The sequence below is a fragment of the Mercenaria mercenaria genome, unplaced genomic scaffold (genome assembly GCF_021730395.1).
Source record: "Mercenaria mercenaria strain notata unplaced genomic scaffold, MADL_Memer_1 contig_4320, whole genome shotgun sequence".
NCBI lineage: Eukaryota > Metazoa > Mollusca > Bivalvia > Venerida > Veneridae > Mercenaria > Mercenaria mercenaria.
In genome coordinates this window covers 19397-40113 of record NW_026462541.1, presented here as the reverse complement: position 1 = coordinate 40113, position 20717 = coordinate 19397, and the positions used below count along the sequence as shown (strand labels likewise).

The following is a 20717-nucleotide window of genomic DNA, read 5'->3' as shown; positions in this document are numbered from 1 at the left end:
TAAAGCAAAGACTGAACTTAGAGCAATCATAAAACGTCGGGACATTGACGAAACAACAGGAGAATTACATAAACCACAAAAAAGGGACAATAAAGAGACCGCTTGTTCCGAAGAAAGCGCATCTGGAAGAAACAGTTTGGCAGTTTTTCAACAACAGAAAATAAATATGGATACAGACATCCGCCTTGAAAGTGTAGACAGAAAGTCGTCCTGTTTTAAAGGTACATTTTTATAATGATACTGCTGTTGTCGTTTCCTTTCAATATAAAGATTCACATAAATTATATTAATGTTTTTTTTTTCGTGACAACCTGGTTTGAATGATAAAGAACAAGCTACAAAAAATTAAACTTAATGGTTATTTCTATCAAATATTTGTAAAATATGATACGAAATGTCTCAAAGAGGATACAAGCGTAGAGTGAAAAATTCGTAAAGCACAGTGAAAGCTTTTCGGTCACTTGTAGTTGCACGCTTTTTCTTGGTGTGATGGCTACTAAAGTGTGAGATCCCGTGAGGCTTATTACCTAATAGAGAAAAGTAGAAACTTCCCAGGTCGCTCAACACGACAAAAACGAAAATGTTGCAGACTCGGTTTGATTGAGCGTGTTCATGGACGATAGTGGAAATGCATGCTATCGTCCACGCCCTCTAGCCCCGGGTTGAGCAGAACTCAACATTTACACATGCTAAAAGTACAAAAAGCAATTTAAAGACATCCGCAGATGTATTCAAATCTTACAAAATGAGGACAGAGTTTGTTGAATTTGTCGTGCAACTTGTCCAGTCATGTCCGTACATGTTATGCTCTTTGTGCTCTGATTTCAGACATGGTGTTTAGTAAATTGGTGTACAAATACTTGTTGATCTTACCTATTTTACTTTAAAGTCTGGTATTTTGTCCTTAATTTTAGAGCTTACCTCAATACGAGATTATTCTAATAGTATTTACAATGTTTTTGTCTAACTACTTGAAAAAAGTTTTGCCCGTGAGGTTTACGGCCCAGAGCATAGCGGCGTCAAGTATAAGCAGCCTATTCACGTAGCAGGGTGAAGTACGCGATTTAGCAGCTTAGCATCTTTTTTTCCAAATCTGTCATAGTGACTTAGTTGGCAATCTAGCAGAAAAGACTAGCATCCTAAACTACAGTTACAGTTTCTAGTTAATATACGACAAGTACAGATATGTTTTGTTTAGCCTTAGGCAGTTTATACTAGTACAATAATTACCAGTACTCTGATCAAATACATCTTATTCGCCATTTTAAGATTTACAAAATATTTTTGCACAATTGGTCAGATAGTATTTGTTTTGACTCTTTAGATCAGAATATTTTGCGAACGGCTATGTCATGTAGGTATTTTTAAGTTTGTTTTATCTCATTTTCTGTATACACACATGCACGACAAGTAGTTCTGTACATGAGCTTACTACTTGTAGTAAGAGACCATCTAAGGGAAGGGCAAGAAGTGGTCTCTTAATAGAAACGTTCTTTCAATACAATATAATTTGTTCTTCAGCAACGAAATAAGAAACTGAAAAATGGGTCTCTTAACCCTTTACCCCATATAGGTACAACAGCATTGATTATTGATAACCAATACGCTCTGTTGCATTATCTATACACTATCTCAATACAGGTTATTGCAGAAAAATGCAAAATTTATACCTGTGTTACTCAGATCAAAATTAGTCTATGAATACTTATTTTAAACATTCAGTATCCAATACAATTTATTTTTAGAATTAAATTTTTTCTTTCTGATGGTATATTTTTCATACTTTTGTGATAAATAATATTCAAATAGAAAGCTACAAACCTAAGACCTTAGAAAAGTATTATAATTTAGCCTTTTTCAGCATGTGATATTACAAAAAAAAGAAATATTTTTACTGTTGCAATGGGACAATTTTATTAATTGAAGGTAAATGAAAGACTAGAAAGGATTATATTAAGGGATTTTCATAATAAATAAAATCATCTAATCAGTCATTAAAATCTACACTTGGACCAAACTTACAGAACTTCATAGATCATATAATTAATTAATTACATGATGTTTTGATAAAAAGCATTGATCAAAGACACTTTCTATAAAATATTTTGGTCTATACCATCAAAAATGATGCAAACAACACCCTAATTGCTTTGTTTTGACAGCTGTGCACAATAAACACACTTCCAAGGGGTCCAGGTCAATTAGCATAAATTCCACAAGTGATCTATGGATTTTAATGGTTATTATGGTAACCACACCTTTCATTACACTGACCTAAACTCCAATTAATGTCTCACTTTTACATAATTTGCCATAATTGAATGTTAGAATGCAAGCAATAACATGCTTTTGGGTCACCTGTGTACTTGTCCATCCATCAATAGCTCCCTTATTATATATAAAGTCAATGTGATTTTCAGAAAATGCATCCTGAATTAAAGTGAAAATTACCAATATTTTTAAATGATAACCACAAATTTTTCTGATATTGATCTTTTAGTGACAGTTTAAACTTTACAAATATACTTTTGCGGGCTTCATTTCTGATATATCTTATTGTTATTTTGCATTTAAACTATCAGTGTAGTAAAATATGTTAAAACGACTATCTATGGGGTAATGTATAGATGTGTTAAAACGAGTATCTATGGGGTAAATTATAGATGTGTTAAAACGAGTATCTATGGGGTAATGTATAGATTTGTTAAAAGAGTATCTATCGGGTAAAAGCTTAATGCAAGTTGCCTCTTAGTAGACGAGGTTTCTGAAGCAAGTTTAGCTGTATTATTGTTTTAGTTATCTGAATGTTCTTTGTTTCATAAACACTGAAAAATGTACATATAAGATACTTTACTTTTAGTTCATCAAGTTATGTCTCAAAATGAACTGCATGAAGTTTCAGAGCTGATGTTCACCCGGGCTTCCCAGTCCCTTTGAAAATTAATGTCTACATTTTCATTTTGCGAAGGTGCGGCCTTGAAAGTTTTTTCTCCGAAGCTGCCATATTAACCGTGCAGTTTGATCTGAATCCATGTTTGACACATTACTGACATAAACGACTTGCAGTGATGAATATAAAGGGCTCTGATATGCTACTAGGCTTTTAAAGCATTTAATTCATTTAATACGACTCGACCAAACCTAGCCTGCAACATTTTCGTTTTTGTCGTGTTGAGCGACCTGTGGAGTTTCCCTGTTTTTGAATGTTTATGCCCAGAAATATTGAGAAAACCAGCCATTCAGTCTGATCTCAGTTACTTGACAAGACAACGTGTGGGATGCCAGGCTGCTAACCGTAGGCTGCTTGACTGTAAGACTGAAAACGTAACACTGCTGCTAGTCTGTTAAATTGCTTGACTGTAAGACTTGAAAACGTAACAATGCCGCTAGTCTACTAAGCTGCTTGACTGTAAGCCTGAAAACGTAACACTGCCGCTAGTCTGCTAAGCTGCTTGACTGTAAGACTGAAAACGTAACACTGCCGCTAGTCTGCTAAGTTGCTTGACTGTAAGACTGAAAACGTTACACTGCCGCTAGTCTGCTAAGTTGCTTGACTAAGACTGAAAACGTAACACTGCCGCTAGTCTGCTAACTTGCTTGACTGTAAGACTGAAAACGTAACACTGCCGCTAGTCTGCTAAATTGCTTGACTGTAAGACTGAAAACGTAACACTGCCGCTAGTCTGCTAAGCTGCTTGACTGTAAGACTGAAAACGTAACACTGCCGCTAGTCTGCTAAGTTGCTTGACTGTAAGACTGAAAACGTAACACTGCCGCTAGTCTACTAAGTTGCTAAGTGTGAGGTTGTCCTCTTTTCTTTCATTTCCCCTTTGTTACCACATACCCATTGGTATCTTTCATATTGTTTATTGTATTTGACGCATTCCTTCTGCTTTATCTTTTTACTTGAGCTCGTCTTTGTTGTTGGCTGCGATGAATGGCCTCCTGAGTTTGACATTTTTCCAGGGACTATAATTTTGCCTTATATTTTTATGATTATAAGAGTCGTTCTGGTGCTCAAGCCGTTTTGTACTTATCGTTATCGGCTTCTTTGGATTTATGAATCTATACGCCATGCGGGTAACCATGAGTGTTGCAATTGTATGTATGACAGGACCTGAGAATAACACAAGCAATGCCGGTGGGAATGATTCCGAAAGCGATTTGCCAGAGGTTTGTTGTGTACCAGTTGCTACTTTTGTAATATCTTCTAGCAAAATTTTGATCTATTATAACATTTTTATCTGATCCTATTTAAAAGCATTTTAATTATATTATTATATATTATATTATTAATTTCATATAAATGTGACACCATTTGTCTAAATATATTCAAAGGCGATATGGAAATGATATACATGAAAGTTAGTTAGCATTTCTGTATTTTCAAATTGGTGATTATCGTAATATTGTCAAATACGATTTTTATTTACAATACGAGTCCAGGTAAAGTTATCAGACCAAGATGATAGGTTTGACTGGGACAAAGAAACTCAAGGGCTTATACTTGGTTCATTTTATCTTGGATATGCGCTAACACTATTACCAAGCGGTTGGTTTGCGGGAAGATATGGCGGAAAACAATTGTACGGCTGGAGCATGTTTGTATGCGCTGTTGCAACATTACTCACACCATTAGCTGCGAGGACAAGTGTGGTTGTGCTTATAGTTATACGTGTTTTCACTGGACTATGTCAGGTAAGAACCAGTAGGAATATCTGCGTACCAAATAATTACTAGATAATTTTGTACTCCTACCTTTCATGCTATATAAATAATAAAATCTGTAAAAAGATCCTTTGGAAATAAAATCTGTAAAAAGATCCATTGGAAAGAAAGAATGCAACCAAGAAGAACAACGTCAGACCCGGCCTGACCGAATCTGCTCACGAGAGGCAATGAAACCCGCAACACCACCAAGAATAATGCAACCAAGGAGAATAATAGCAGAATCGGTTTGCCTGAGTCTGTGCATGAGAGGTAATAAAATGTGCAACATCTCTCACGCCCCCTAGCACCTGTTTAAGCGGAACTCTATTACACACCTGTTGAATAGACTCCATGATCACAAAAGACCAGAAAATATAAGAACACTTCATCCAAGTACGGGAGACTTTTTACAGCCGCCAAACGGCACTTAAAATTTGCTGTTGTGATAGTTAATAAAATCTGTAAAATGATCCTTTGGAAGCAAAAAAAGCAACCAAGAAAAATAAATGCAGTCTCCGGTTGATTGTTCATGAGAGAGGTAATGAACTGTGCAACACCTCTCACGCTCCCTAGCAGCGGCTTAAGCGGCGGGACTCTATTATACACAACAATTATCCCCACCAGACGAATAACTAACAAATTCGTTGGACTATAGACATGCCAATTAATTCATGAAAATACTCTTGAACATATATATAAACAAAGACAACCTGAGAAACCATTTACGCTTATTATTAAACATTATACAATGTGGACCTGTGACGAAGTTTGTAAAGCCCTTTCCTTTTTATTGAACAACATTTACATCAGGTTTGGGAATGCAGTTTTTAGACAAGTTGTTGGTGAACAAATTGTGCACCCCTTGTCGCAGATTTGTTTTTATATTGTTATGAAAGAGACTTTATGTTGAGCCTCTCTCCAGATACGCAGGCAGATATTATAACTGCATTTAATAATACATCACGCTATCTAGATGATATTCTTAATATGGATAATCCGTTTTTTGGTCAATTGGTGGGTACTATTTATCCTAAGGAGCTTCAGTTAATTAAAACTAACAATTCGGACACTGATGCTTCATTTTTAGATTTACATCTCTCTATTTATGACAATTTTATACATACCATATTTATGACAAGAGGGATGATTTTAATTTTAGTATTGTAAATTTTCCCCATTTGGATGGGGATGTACCTGAGGCTACATCTTATGGGGTATATATTTCTCAATTAATTCGGTTTGCCAGAGCGTGTAGTCATGTCAAGCATTTCAATGAACGTAATCAATATATTACAGGTAAACTTCTTCAGCAAGGCTACCGTTATTACAAATTGCGTAAATATTTTGCTAAATTTTATTATCGTAATTCTGATTTAGTTTTAAAATTCAATAGTAATTTAAAGACACTTCTGCGAGAAGGTATTTCTAAACCCGTTTTTTATGGGGATGTGGTTTACAAACTTCGTAAGATCTTGGGTCACGGTAATTTTCCAAATGTATTTGGAAAGATTATCAAACGTTTTATTAAAAGAGGTTACGACCCAACTGTTTTGAGACATACCGCATGTTTAGTGTTCAACCCGTTTACAGTTGGACACTACGCTTCCCTCTTTGATTGCGTCTGACGGAAGAGGGGGAGGACTCTATGATAAGCAGTTTTTAAATCCTACCAGGACTGAACTGTTTTGATACTTGTCTTCTGGCCTGTTTCGTCGGGCCCTTAAGGGTGTTTCTCTTGTTGCTCTGTCTTCTGAAAAGGCATTGAGTACATACGTTTTTGGTTCTTAAGGTTTGTTTTTTTATATATTTATACACGAGCATTTTTGTGTTTTACATGCCATGCCTTTTTGTTTCCATTACGTGTGTAAGAGATTCACCTGGAGGGGATTACTTTTATTTACACTGTCCCATGTCTTTGGAACATGGTGGGGGTAAGAGTGAGGTTAGGTGCACCATAAACCGGTTTAAGCTCCCCAGTGGTGTTTTTGCCACTGACCGTTCCAAGGCGGTGCCCCACTGTGTTCCTTTGTTTGTTCGTTTCGTCTCATGTGTTGGCTTTGTGTGCGTGTGTGTTGTTCGTTTTGTCCTTATGTGTTGGCTTTGTGTGTGTGTGTGTGTGTGTGTGTGTGTGTGTGTGTGTGTGGTGCACGCGTCTGCGTGCTGGGGGTTTCGTTTTGAGGAGGCTACGTTTTTGGTGCGTGGCATTCCCTGTTTGATATTTTTCATAAAGGCCCTACGGAATAGGACAAAAGATAAAACAAATATAACTTATATTCGCTTGTTGAATATATATCTGTAGCTGCAACAGTTTTCAAAATATAAGGCATTATTGATTTAAATTATATACCCTTCTCAAATGCGCTCATTTGATTGGTCCAAAGAGAGTTACGCTCGGGTCCACAAAGAGCGATATTGACCCGCGATCTTGGTAATGACTCTTGTGATATCACTTATACGTATGAAATATGGGCTAGTCAAATGAGTACATTTGAGAAAGGCATACTGGTATAATAAAACAAATTATAGACTTATGTTTCGGTCAATTTGTGTTTTTACAGGTGCATCCTGGGTCAATATCATTCTTACAGGTCCGTAAAACACATATTTACCTCAACATAAGACAATAACTGTATTATATTGCCAAAGATTGATCCGTTTAATTCATAAGTAATGTTAATTTGGTAACACTGATTGTTCAATTTTATTACGCTGCTATTTGCCACATAAATGTTAACACTAATTTAACACAAAGGTTTAATTAATCTTTATACAAGATTATCCAGTATCCATCTAGCCTGCTTTAAAACCATATTTCTGCTGACTGAAACCGTGTCCGTTTTTCTTTCACAAAAATGGGTTGCATGCCAAGAACGAAACATAGTTTGTTGTAATTCTTTGTAATTGCAATGGAAATATTCTTGTGAATGTTTATTCATTTTTGTAGGGTGTAGGTTGTCCGTGTATGCAGACTTTGTTGTCTTACTGGATACCTCCGTTGCAAAGAAGTTCATCTGCAAGTTTTGTCTACACTGGTAAGACGTTTTAAATGATTAAATTATATATTTTTGTTAGGTATGCAAGGTAATATAATTAAAAATATTTGTAGCTTTTAACGTCTTTTTCAATCAATTAACATTCGGCTACTAAAGAATCATGCAGCCCATTCAGTTATTATTTAGTACATTTTCCCAATTTTTTCCGATTTAACACTACTATATGCAGTATATATTGTTGTATTTTGTAAAACTGTTCATTTATTTGGACTTTTTCATGTACGAAATCCAAATTTTCGAAGCGTGCTTTCTCGAAAAAAAAATGAAAGGTTAATGATGAAACAAAACACTTCCAGGTGTCTAAAACTCTGTATCTCGAATTCCTAGGGATCAAATGTTATACTTCGAGATAACCGCAGTTCGACTTGAAATGACTTGTCATGTGCTTTCGGGACGGGACTTTAAAATGTATTCGAGATACAGGAATCTTGGGATAAGCGAGTTCGTGATTTCGACTTCCAACTGAATCTCGAGTTTTGGTTCATAGCAACTGTATCTCGACTTTTAGTTCATGGCAACTGTATCTCGACATTTGGTTCATGGCAACTGTATCTCGACTTTTGGTTCATGGTGCAGGTTGATTAAATCAAGGTCAAATTAGAAAATAAATATGTACAGGGAAATATTAATTGAGGTAATTAGATAATTCAATAAAACAGGGACACAGATTGGTGTAATGCTAGCATTTTCCCTCAATGGTGTCCTGTGTGTCGATGGATTCGATGGTGGTTGGCCTAGCATATTCTACGTATTTGGTAAGACTGATATGTTCTTGCATAGGCTGTTACAATAACTACGAAATAGCTTAGTACCATTTAAGTAAAACCATTAAAATTAGTACTATATGGATTATGTAACTGCATAATTACTTGTCAATATTTTATATATTTGCAAGCTATGTTGCATATGTATAAAGACAATAGTGATATCATAGAAATAACCATTAGATGTACACAAATACCACGATATGTATAAAACTAGACATATTGAATTGTGTAGACTTATGTTCGTCAGATAATCATAAAAAATATTTAAACATTTAAACTCAAGATAAAGTTTACATTAAATGTGATTAGATATTATTAGTTTATTTCACGTCTGTAGGTTCTCTTGGTGTAGTATGGGTTTTTGCTTGGATGTATCTCGTGTATGACTCGCCAGTGTTACATCCCAGGATCTTTGTGAAGTAGAGGGAATATATTGTAGAACAACTGAAATCTGATATAGATATAAGTAAAAAGGTAGGAGATACAGCAGATGTGGAGATGACTTATAAAACTACGTGAATTGTCCCAAAGCTTCTTGCCAACATAAATAACTGAGTTAGGGTAATTAGAATTGGTATTTAAGATTATATCGAAACGTATTCAGTATGCATTATTAAAATTATTAGGTATTCCAACTAATTAAAAATCCTTTTACATTTGAATTACTGTATCAATTCAAGCCGTATAAATCAATGACTGAGGAATTTACATTGCTGAAAGCTGAATTAAGGTCATTGGCTTTCGACCATTTATCTCTGACCATATATATATAGAAGATGGTAATGTTTGTAAGCTCTATAAACCTTATTTATAGAAGGTAGGTGGTCGTGGCTAGTGGAACCCTTGCCATATATAATGGCAATTTAAACGCTAGAGACCCGATTTGGTGTAATGTTTTGCACGTTTGGTACCTGTAAAACGGAAAGCATGACGATATAGTTGTCTTTCGGATAACATAGAATAAAACCTGAACCATGTGTACGGAATGGAAAATCATTCTCCATAGTTATGTCATTCCGTGTGGTATTTATAGTTTATGAAATACTCGATTGAAATGGGTTAGTATATTTTCCCGTTCACGACCATGGTTCTTATAGAATACCTAGGGGTAGGGTATAACATGTACAGAGGCATTTTCTTTCTAATCAGGCGCCAGTGGGAAGCACAGAGCCCCACAAACTCAGCCTCAGAGCCACGCTTTAGTGAAGTAGGCCCACAACGAAAAGAAACTGCCACGGAAAATATAATAGACGAATTTCTAACTGCACATTAGAACATTAGGTGTAGTCTCATGAATTTTCTGTGACGTAGCAGAATCAGTGAAGCGTGATGGATAGATGTTTTTAAAAACTACATTTAGTTGATATTTGTTTGAAAAACTGACATTAAAAGATAGCTGAGTCTACATTTTACTGAAACTGTATTATGTAATCCTTATAATTTATGTTTGGTACTTACTGATTACCTAGACTTGATTTCAGTCCTCGAGTACGCCATGGTCAAAGATACTTACATCACTGCCTGTGTGGGCAATCATTGTTTCAGAAACTTGTGCTGAATGGGGAACATACAGCTTTTTGACCAATATACCGACCTATATGGAAGATGTTTTAAAATTTGATAGCAAAAAGGTATTTTTGTCAAATTGTACATGTACCTTTATGAATTATTCGTTTTGAAGGTTTTGTTTTTCATTTACGTTACACGAAACAGTTGCGTGCTTTTTTATCCCACAGTTATAACTATCAATCTCTTACAACTTGAAACTCATTTCTTCAAAAAGGTATTGACATAATAATGGCCATTGCTGAACAAAATATTCGCAGGGAAATATATAATGTACGAAATGTTTTGAAATTATACATCAAACAAAATAAGACGCGCAAAAACGCCACGGGCGCTGATAGTACTTAGCTAAATGCAGATAAGCTTCAGCGACTGTCACTGAAATAGTTTTTTGTTTTGTCCATTTCTTGGAAGAGTCCAGACGTTGTTGTTGTATTTCTTGACCATCTAGCTCCGCCATAAAGAAAGTGGGAGTGGTGGGGGTGGTGGTGGGGGGGGGGGGTGGTACCATTGGAAGTAGAAAGAATGAAGCGAGGTCGGAGAATGGTGATGGGGATGAAACGTACTGTGTAAGATAATTATCTGAATAAAAGTTGTTACATCTACCTTGCAATGGAACAAAAGAGAAAATAACGTTCCAGAGATAGATTTACTTACATATCTGATGAATAACATCCCTTGATAACTCTCTCCTACAAAAAATAAACGGGGAGATATTTTGGCCGAATAAAGTATTTATCCTTCAACGAATAAATATACTAATATACTAGCTATAATGCACTGCACTTTTTTAGGCGGGATATCTTGCTTCACTACCGTATCTTGGCTTCTGGGTCGTTTGGAACGTGTCTGCTCATCTTGCCGACTTCCTTCGAAAACGAGGCTACATTTCAACTACAACAGCAAGGAAAGTCTTTAACAGCATTGGTAGGAAAAATCGTATTTTCCATTAACGCGTTGTCAATGATCATATGTGTATACATTCTTTTAATTTAATGTAAATCTTTAACTTTTTGAAATCAAGTTGATTGATACTGTTTAAGCACTGGTAATTACATATTAATAATATCTGTCATGGGTTTACGAATCGGATAGCAATATCCGTCCCGAGGGCACATGCGCATTTGGCGGTATTGAGGCTTGCCGAATTACCGCCTATGCGCAGGTGGCCGAGCGACGGATATTTCCATCCGATTCGTAAACACATGACTGATATTTTTTCTTGCATATCGTCTACATGTTAGCATTTTATTCTGGCAGATTATTTTTCTTGCATACCGTATTTTACAAATAACAGGTAGAAATATTTTCTTTGTAGCACTCTTTCTTACAGTAAAGCGCGGGAAATTAACGTTCGTAAGCAGAAGTGACGTCTTATGTTTTGCGTTACGCACAATAACAAAGTTCCACTTAAGTTTTATCGTTTGTAGCGTAACGTTATGTTCTAATGGTAAACTAACGTGTTTTGAATCGAGAAATATACTATAAGGAACGGGGAGAAGCTATCAAGGTACCTGCTTTTTACACAAACAATATATTATCAGTGCATGAACCACTAGTTGTCATTAACAGCACGAGAGTCATCTGGCATGGGGGAGGGGGGGGGGGGGGGGGGGGGAGGGGGGGTGCGGTGGGCAGATGGGTTTTGCCGGCATGGATAAAATCACCGGAAACGGTAGTCCGCTGTGCAAGAAAAATCTTTTCGTTTTTGAAAACAAATTGCTTGAATATCTTTTCTGTCACATTGCTTCATTTGTACAATAGCGTATTTCTGTACTTTCTGAAATATATGGAAAAAAACAACAGAAAAAAAAAAAAAAAAAAAAAAAAAAAAAAAAAAAAAAAAAAACAACAACAGACTCTACATAGTGCTTTGTTACTGTTTCCTTATTTTATTTCTTTAAGGCAACATCTTACCGGCAATAGGTATTACTATCATGGGAAATGTTGCCGACAACCCGGGTATTGCAGTTGCCATGTTGATTTTGGGTGTGGCTATGTCTGGATGCCAGTACGGGAGTGGTTTTATAGTAAATCCTGTCGACATTGCTCCAAGATATGCTGGTATCATTATAGGGATTGCTAGTACTACCGGTTCACTTGCAGGTTTCTTCGCACCCTTGGCAATTGGATTTATAACAGTAGATGTAATAAATAATTTTATCTAAACGTAAAAAGCTATTAGCTTGACTATTCAAATAATAGGTAGAACTATTTGACGTCGGCATCCCGATCGGTTTAAGCTTTTCTGTGTAAGCTGATATCTCAGTAATCACTTGTGGAAATGGATTAAAACTTCACACACTTATTCACTGAGATAAACTGACTCACACTGCACAATTTTGGTTACTTATTATGTTACAAAATTATGCCCCCTTTTTTACTTTAATTAAGAAATAATTTATAGCAAAACAGTGCTTTATCACTATTTATACACGATGGGCGGTTATACGTCGGGCGTAATAATTTCACGAGGGCGCAGTGGATAAATAGTGATAAAGCACAGTTCTGCTTAAAATTATTTCGATTCTAATATGTTCTCTATTGTAAAATTTATATGAAATATGATGGAACTGTTTTTTCGCGCAAGCATGGCGCCAGTAGTAGGTATTTGTTTAAACACACCAGGACAGGAAACGGTAATACATCTTGCGGCAGAATTCAATTCGAGCGAAAATTATTGCGAATTATTCAGCAAAGCAAATAACTAATTCGGTAAGTGTATAAATTAATCAAAATATTTGTGCAAAGTGACATTTCGTTTAAAACATGTTATGAAGTAAAATATTTCAAGAAATTTGAAAGCGCTATTTCTTGATGCGTACTTGGCGCTAAATATCACGTTGACGTGGCGTCAACATAATATCGTTGTGATGATTAAAGCATTACTAGTCATATTAGAATATACATTCATCTGACAAGGCTCTTGAACAGTCAATCATTATTGTCCTCAGACAGCTCTTGTTTTTTCTCCAAGGCGCCATTTAACTTTTACGTACAGCATTGAAATACTGTATTTATCTTTTCTTATGCTTTCGCATTTAACGTTTTTTTTTTGTTATTTTTCTTTTTATCATATCAGTACCTAAACTTGAAATTCGTTACAAACTAAATACCATTCATTTTACTTATGGAAACGATATAACAGAGAAAACCTTGTCCATTTCATTCTTAAGTAAATTTCAGTTAGTATATACAAACTAATTCATTCTTACAAATGTGTACATAAGTTAGATAGTATAAGATCAGCTATTGTGTGTATTTCTTTTTCGTTTGTATTGTTTAAGAAAACTAAAGAGCAGTGGAAGACAGTATTCTATATTACGGCTGCAATCTACACATTTGGCGCAATATTCTACATCATATTTGCATCGGGGGAATTACAGGATTGGGCTCGTGATGAGGATGATGACCAAGAAATTCGCGTAGTAGATAAAAGTGCAACTCTCGAAGTAAAAACTGATGACGAGAAAGTAACGCACATGTAGATTTCAGTATACATGCATAATAATAAAAAGTACAATGTACAAACAAAATTGCCAAAATAACAAATAATTTCAACAGGAATGGGTTGGTCCGGTGAAAAGGATGTATAAATGTGAAAAAGTAATCATTACCCAGTACATGGGGGGGGGGGGGGGGGGAATGTTTTGTCAGGATTAACATCACAAAGGCAGTATTATGGGTATATAGCGACATTTAATATTTTTTGCGGACGAAGATCCACGGTGCCTCTCTAAGAAAAGGGCACCCTGGTAGAACCACATACCTTTCATGTGCTTCATGGAGCACTTCCTCACATAAAGAATTCTATCCCTCATGTAAAGTTTCTCCTATATTAGTGACGGGCAAGTGATTCTGTGTCTGTGACCTTTACTACACTGCCACGAAGGTTCCACAGTGCATGGAGAAACGACAATCTTATCTGTTCAAATATGGAATACAATTTAGTGCAGTATTGTTTCTTAACTGTCGAGAAAATAGCAAAATATGTAATGAAATATTATATTCATACTAAAGGGAAGATTATAATTATAGATTAACTTATAAACTGGTGTGTAAATGGAAGGATTGAAATGAAAAATTATTAATTACTGTCAAGTATGTTTACATATACATGTATAGTATATTAATACGAAGTTCATTGTAGTTGACGATAAAATAGTTAAACTGTATTATGTACCAAACAAAACAATAGTTCACCATTTTCGCCATAAGTTTTATAATGTTGTGTGCTGGAAAAATAAATTTGATTGCTATCACACCACATGTGTACGGTTATTAGTAGTTGAATCAGTTCGCTGTTTATTCCAGTCGGAGTCTGATGTGCTCGGATTCAGAAATTCACACAATTACAATCTTGCATAAAATATGACCTTACACGTTCAAACTTAAATAGCAAACATTTAGATTGACGAAAGGACAAGAATGGCAGACAGTTATGTGCAAAACAGAGGCAAGGGGGGGATGGGGTATATGTTGCTGAGGGTGCATGGGTGAGTATCAAGATTCTGAATTGAAAGTAAAAACAGGTGGGGATCCCTGTGATTTTGTGAGCCACTGACACCAAAATCAATATGGGGATTCCTCAAGTTGTACTCAGTGATTGTGTAAAGTCTGAAAGCCGAAGCTACTAAGTCCGGACATATTTTCCAGTTTCCAGGTCACTGTAACATGGACACTTGTTTTATTGACCCTGAAAGCTACAGGAATCGTCTTTGTCTGGTGTGTAAACACTTTGTTAAGTTTTAAAACTGTAGCTAGTATATTTTATGACGTACTGTCCGAAATTTAACACAACAAAACAAGGAGCCTTTCCAAGAGATGCTGAGTCATCGAGTAAGTTTAAAAGCTGTAACTAATATATTTACCACAAATAGAGCAAGATCTCTGTGCTTCTCAGCTTTAAGCCACTGATCCGAAGTCAATAGGAATCTTTTTCGAGTAGAACTTAATCATTGTGATAACCCTAAAAGCTTAAAGGTACAGGAAGATTTCTCGGAAGCACAGAACACCACACAAACAGCTTCAGAGCCACGCATTCGCAAAATACGCCCACAACAAAAAGAAGCCGTAACGAAAAATAATCTAGACGGGTTGCTTCAAAAATCCAAAAAGTACATTTTAATTGTATGCAAAATATAGAAAGAATGGGAAGAAGGGGTAAGAGTAGATAGGGGAGGGGGAGTTGACAGGGAAAGTGGAACAAGGATGAATATTCAAGAGGGAATGCTACGTTCCTTAATCACAGCTACCTTACCAGAAACACAGTTACCAAAATTAATAAAGACCCTTCTCAAGAGTTACTTAATTACTAAAATAGAGTAAGCTACTAGTAAAATAGAATCATAAACCGACGTTGAAGAATGTGTAAATATCATCATTTGGTTTTCATCTTCTGTTAAATCAACAGAATTGAAGTTTATATCTAACGCTTCGGTAAACTTTTGTTGCCTTAATGCATATTATGTCCCCCAGAGGGAGGTTTTCATACCTTCAAGTATCTTGTGTCATAAAGGCTCTGTACTTACAAGCCATAATTAAATTCACATAATACTCAGTTACTAAAGATTAAATGTAAGGGTATATTTTCCGGAAGCGCATCCCAGCCCAAACACAACCATGGATTTCAAAGTAGGTCCACAACAAAAAGAAGCTGTAACGGAAATATATTGTCGTTGGGTTGCTTCAAAAACCCAACAACAATTACATTATAAATATTTTTAAAATACAGAAAAATGGAGTTGGGTGGTAAAAGGGTCGGATGTTGGGGGAAAGTGGAGCAAGGATAAATATTCAATAAGGAAATCCACGTTCCTTAAACGCAGTATTCCTAAAACGTCGCAGACGCTCACAAAGTCATCTTGAAGTAATTTAAATGTCCTTAGATTTTTTCCTCCATTCTGCTTGTGCCAATGTCTTAGTTAATAAGACTTTCCATTCAGACTTCCACAACTATATTATAATATTATTTAGACAGTTAAGTCAAAGGGTAACAATTGCTTGTAACTTAAATTTTAAAGATAACAGAAAAACAAACCAGCAATTATTTACAATAGCAGAGTTTATAATTAAAAGTTACAATTCTAATGCCGTATAAACCGTAAAGTCCAGTCTAAAATGTCACTACGGATATCCGAATTTCTGATCTCCAACGCGATTTTTAATTCAGTTAAAATAATTTCACTGTATTTTATACGTATGAAGTATTTTCAAGAAAACTAACGAAAAAGAACATGCCCTTACAGGTTTTTTGTTCTTTTCTATATAAAAGAATGACCCATGGAATATAATTATGCTAGGAAAATATCTGTGAAATAATTATGAAACAATTCATTTTAACGAATCGTAATAATTTTAACAATCTTGGTAGAGAGTCACACAAGGACCATTTATGTAAAATTATTTTATAATAGGGCCAGTAGTTTTCCATAAGAAGATTTTTCAAGTTTCCACCATGTACATATAGGGAAAAGTGACTACGATCCATGCAGGCCATGTTTTTTGACAAATCAAAGTAACTTAAACTTTCTTTGTAGAGAGTCACACAAGGATCATTTGTGTGAAATTATTTCAAAACAGGACCAGCAATTTAGGAGGAGATGTCGTTTACAGAAAATATATTTTTAAACCTGGCGCCGCCTATTTGGAACCAAGCGAAATCATTTGAACAGAGGACCACCAAAGAAACATCAAGGCCAAGTTTCATCATCTTCAACCAAATGGTTTCTGAGGAGATGTTGTTTAAAGAAAGTGTACAAGACGGACGGCGCACGGACGACGGGCCATGAACGAATCACAAGTCATTTAAAAACACTTTTTTATACCATTAATAACAATTACTTGTCAGATTTATTGCACCACATGATTCTTATAATTTAGCAGTTAATTGTAGTAGCAGTGTTTGTATATTAATGTTATGTTCTGTACAGTGTGCAATGCTTTCGTCTACTTATTTATTTCCGCATTCTTTTAAGACCATGTCTCTATCGTCAATGGGCAGTTTGTTCAGTTGGTGGACCGCTATCAAAATTCTAAGAGTAAGGAAAGTTTCATATAGTGTGTTGTATTTAGCCCCTTTGTTTTTGTTTCAGATTTCGTACCAAAGCTACAACTATTTTTATAATTATTGTATCAGTAGGACATGAATATAAGAAGCGACAGACTCGCCCGCTCTCTGAAAGGCATGTTGTTTTAACCATGAAGAGAAGTGACCTTGATTTAAACCATATATCAGTAGGAGTGGCCTGTCGCTTCTGACTATTGACAATAAATAACAAATGTTGATTGAATGGGTTAAGGCCGTGGCCTCTATTATATTAATGTCATTACAGAAAATTAATAAAATATCATGGCATATTTTATGAGATAAAAGTATCATGAAATAAAGCATGAAATGATAGATTTTTAGCCAAAATGCATAGACTAAAAATAGACAACGCTATGATGCTGAAGCTCTAAATATGATAAGCACACATGCACTAGACAATGCAAGGAGAATGCATTGTGCTAGGCAAGTTCAGCTACCGAAAGTCTGAGATCAAGATGCTCAACGAATTCTCAACATAATAATGATGGTTTTATCTCTGACTGCCTAAAGTATACTAATGATTATGTATACAATAAGCCATACCGAAATGCACAAAGTGTGTTGAAGGCCACCAAATATTTTATTATCTAAGTATTTAATAGCCTCATGCAAAGAACATTCATTTCTTTAATAATACAGACCTAAAAATAAAATAAAATAAAACAAAAGATTGTATTGCTATATACGGAACAAAGTGAAACAATCTTATACTTAATGCATTAATTTAAACCTTTTCCCGTTTGGGAGGTCAAAATAGCGTTGCTGTAAGTATCGCCCACTGTACAGTAAAATGCATAGTCTAATCGTCATTATTATAACCACCACCACCACCAACAGCACCATTATTATCATCATCATCATCATCACCATATTTTACTTTTGCGTTTACAGTATGATTAATAGCTCATCGTCGTCATCACCATAATTATAATGAGGATACCATTAATATGATGAAATAGAGCAATTAGTAACAATGTCAGTAATAAAAATAATACTCAAAGTGATCGTCATCAACATCGTCCATTCTAATATCATCATAATAATCGTATTCATCAATATTGTCCTTTTCTGTACATAAATATACTAAAACCGTTTTAGTATACTTTGTATTATAACCATCGGCAACGACAGTAACTATAATGGACAGCATGATAAATTACCACGTTTTCAAAGTAGTGGCGCACTTCTCAGAAAGATGACCGAGTTAAAAGATAAAAAAGAAAGGGAAGCAATACAACAGGTACAATAGGTACAATACGAAGAAAAATTTCCCGTAGTTAAACAAGTGACACTAGTAGTTCAAGCGATCGATATTGTTAAGATGGAAATAGGACGATCTAAAACTATAGCAATTTGAAGTGAAATAGGGATGAAATGGACGCAACAATTACCTATGAATTTGACAGTCCACGACGTAAGGAACATCGTGAAAGCATGACGCAAGATACTATGAACTGGAACACATATAGATTTTTAAATGAATGACTACGACCTTGAGGAGATCTTAAAAGAGTACCCTGTCACAATATGTGCTGCGGATCAAAGTCAGATACGTAGAGGGCGTATTTATATCTATATACTGTTGTTATCTGTATGAGTGTGTCAGATTTGTTTGGTTTGGGTTTAACGCCGTTTTTCAACAGTATTTCAGTCATGTAACGGCGGGCAGTTAACCTAACCAGTGTTCCTGGATTCTGTACCAGTACAAACCTGTTCTCCGCAAGTAACTGCCAACTTCCCCACATGAATCAGAGGTGGAGGACTAATGATATCAGACACAATGTCGTTTATCAAATAGTCACGGAGAACATACGCCCCGCCCGAGGATCGAACTCGCGACCCCGAGATCCGTAGACCAATGCTCTTACCTATTGAGCTAAGCGGGCGGGCTTATGAGTGTGTCAGATCAGCTAAAAGCCCCGGCGATGTTGTCCTCCGACCGCGAAATCAATAGAAAAAAACCTGTTACATTGTACAATCTTAAGAATGTTGTTTCTAATGATATAACAGCTTTAAAACGTTAACTATTTTATAGTGCAGATTCTCCTATTAGAATTGATAAATCCAATTTATACATACTTCCCCGTAAACCTGAGGTAAAGACATCTACGGAAGGAATCATCAGAAGATTTCCCTATATACGTCCAGCATATTTATGATGTCATTGTCGTTCAACGCCCACAGTATATTTACGTCTTACATAAGAAAATTTATAGTACTCAAACCTACTCATTGAATCCTTCTAAGGAATAGGATTTTGCCACTAGCCACATCCCTGAAGTTTGTATTTTCAAAGTACGCATAGATGATTAGCAAGATTATGATGGATTCCTTTATTGCATATACAATCACATTAAGCTCATTTCATAGATAATTTAATTTCTTTTACAAGTACCAATACTAATTTATTTTATCGTAAAGCTTCATGTCTGACTTATAATTTACCACGCGTGAAACGATATTGCGACAAAATATATGCAAACTCTGAAAAAAATCATTCCTAGAAAAAATAAAATCCAACACTTACAAGGTGTGCTGTTAGTTGTTTCATATGATTTCTTTAGTCGTTATACCTATTTACCTAATAATCTAATGAGAAGGAACTACTTAGATCAAACGCATTGTTTTGAGCGTTTAATTTCAGTTAAGCCTTTTCTCTTTTTTATATTGCTATTTTTTTTCATGTGAACCTGTGAAACAGTTTGTCACACTCTTTCCTTACTGAACAACATTAATGTCCGGTTAGGGAATGCATTTTTTTTCGAGATGTAATAAGTAATCCGTGACAACTATTTCTGCCTAGCTTGTCGCAGATATTTTTCGTTAGATTTAGAAAACGTTATACACAGTCAGGTGCGGTTACTATATTAACAAAAATTCACGCATTATTGATAATGTTTTCAAATACGAACAACCAGTTGTTGCTCGAATGGTTGACATTTTTATGCCAGGGAGGTGCAGTTATTAAATGTAGACTACAATACTGCATCGCGTGGGATTGGCATACATGTCTCTCTATATCTAAAATTGATTTCAGTACACTGATTTTTACTCAAGCTTTTATTCTATTTAAGTGGGTTGAGGAATGTTCCCCATGCAATCTATATCACACCAGGTAAGTATCTGTTACTAGATGCATGGTTTGTCTCACAATAGCTGTACGTGATGTTGTTTGTCGGTTATAAGCGACGTTGAATAAATACCCATTCCTTTACCTTTATTTGATTGTCATATTTTGCAAGAGCGACTTTCAAAAATCCAATGAACGTTCTCGATATGTCCTTCTGCAGAAATACCACTATTATCAACTGCGAGAATATTCTACTAAATGTCAGTATCGTGATTCAGTGTCTTTTTTACATTTAATAGCAATTTAAAACCCTATTGTTACTAAATGTATCAAAACGTTAGTTATTTATCAAATATTATGGGAATTGTTCCAAATATATTTGGTAAAATGATGAAATATTTTATCATATGCAGTTTTGGAGATATATTGCATTTTTGGTGTACAGTTTTTTTTTCAGCTGG

The 20717-nt window shown here is 35.4% G+C and overlaps 1 protein-coding gene across 1 annotated transcript; it reads left to right on the top strand.

The window, feature by feature from the left end:
- The first annotated feature begins 4074 nt into the window (after positions 1–4074).
- Positions 4075–14363, top strand: LOC123526123 (sialin-like). Its single transcript, XM_053534965.1, has 9 exons — positions 4075–4173; positions 4426–4698; positions 7655–7742; positions 8423–8553; positions 9345–9347; positions 10012–10161; positions 10891–11023; positions 12002–12243; positions 13384–14363. The coding sequence occupies exons 1-9, from the start codon at positions 4075–4077 to the stop codon at positions 13582–13584; spliced, it is 1320 nt and encodes a 439-aa protein (XP_053390940.1). The 3' UTR covers positions 13585–14363.
- Positions 14364–20717: the final 6354 nt, after the last annotated feature.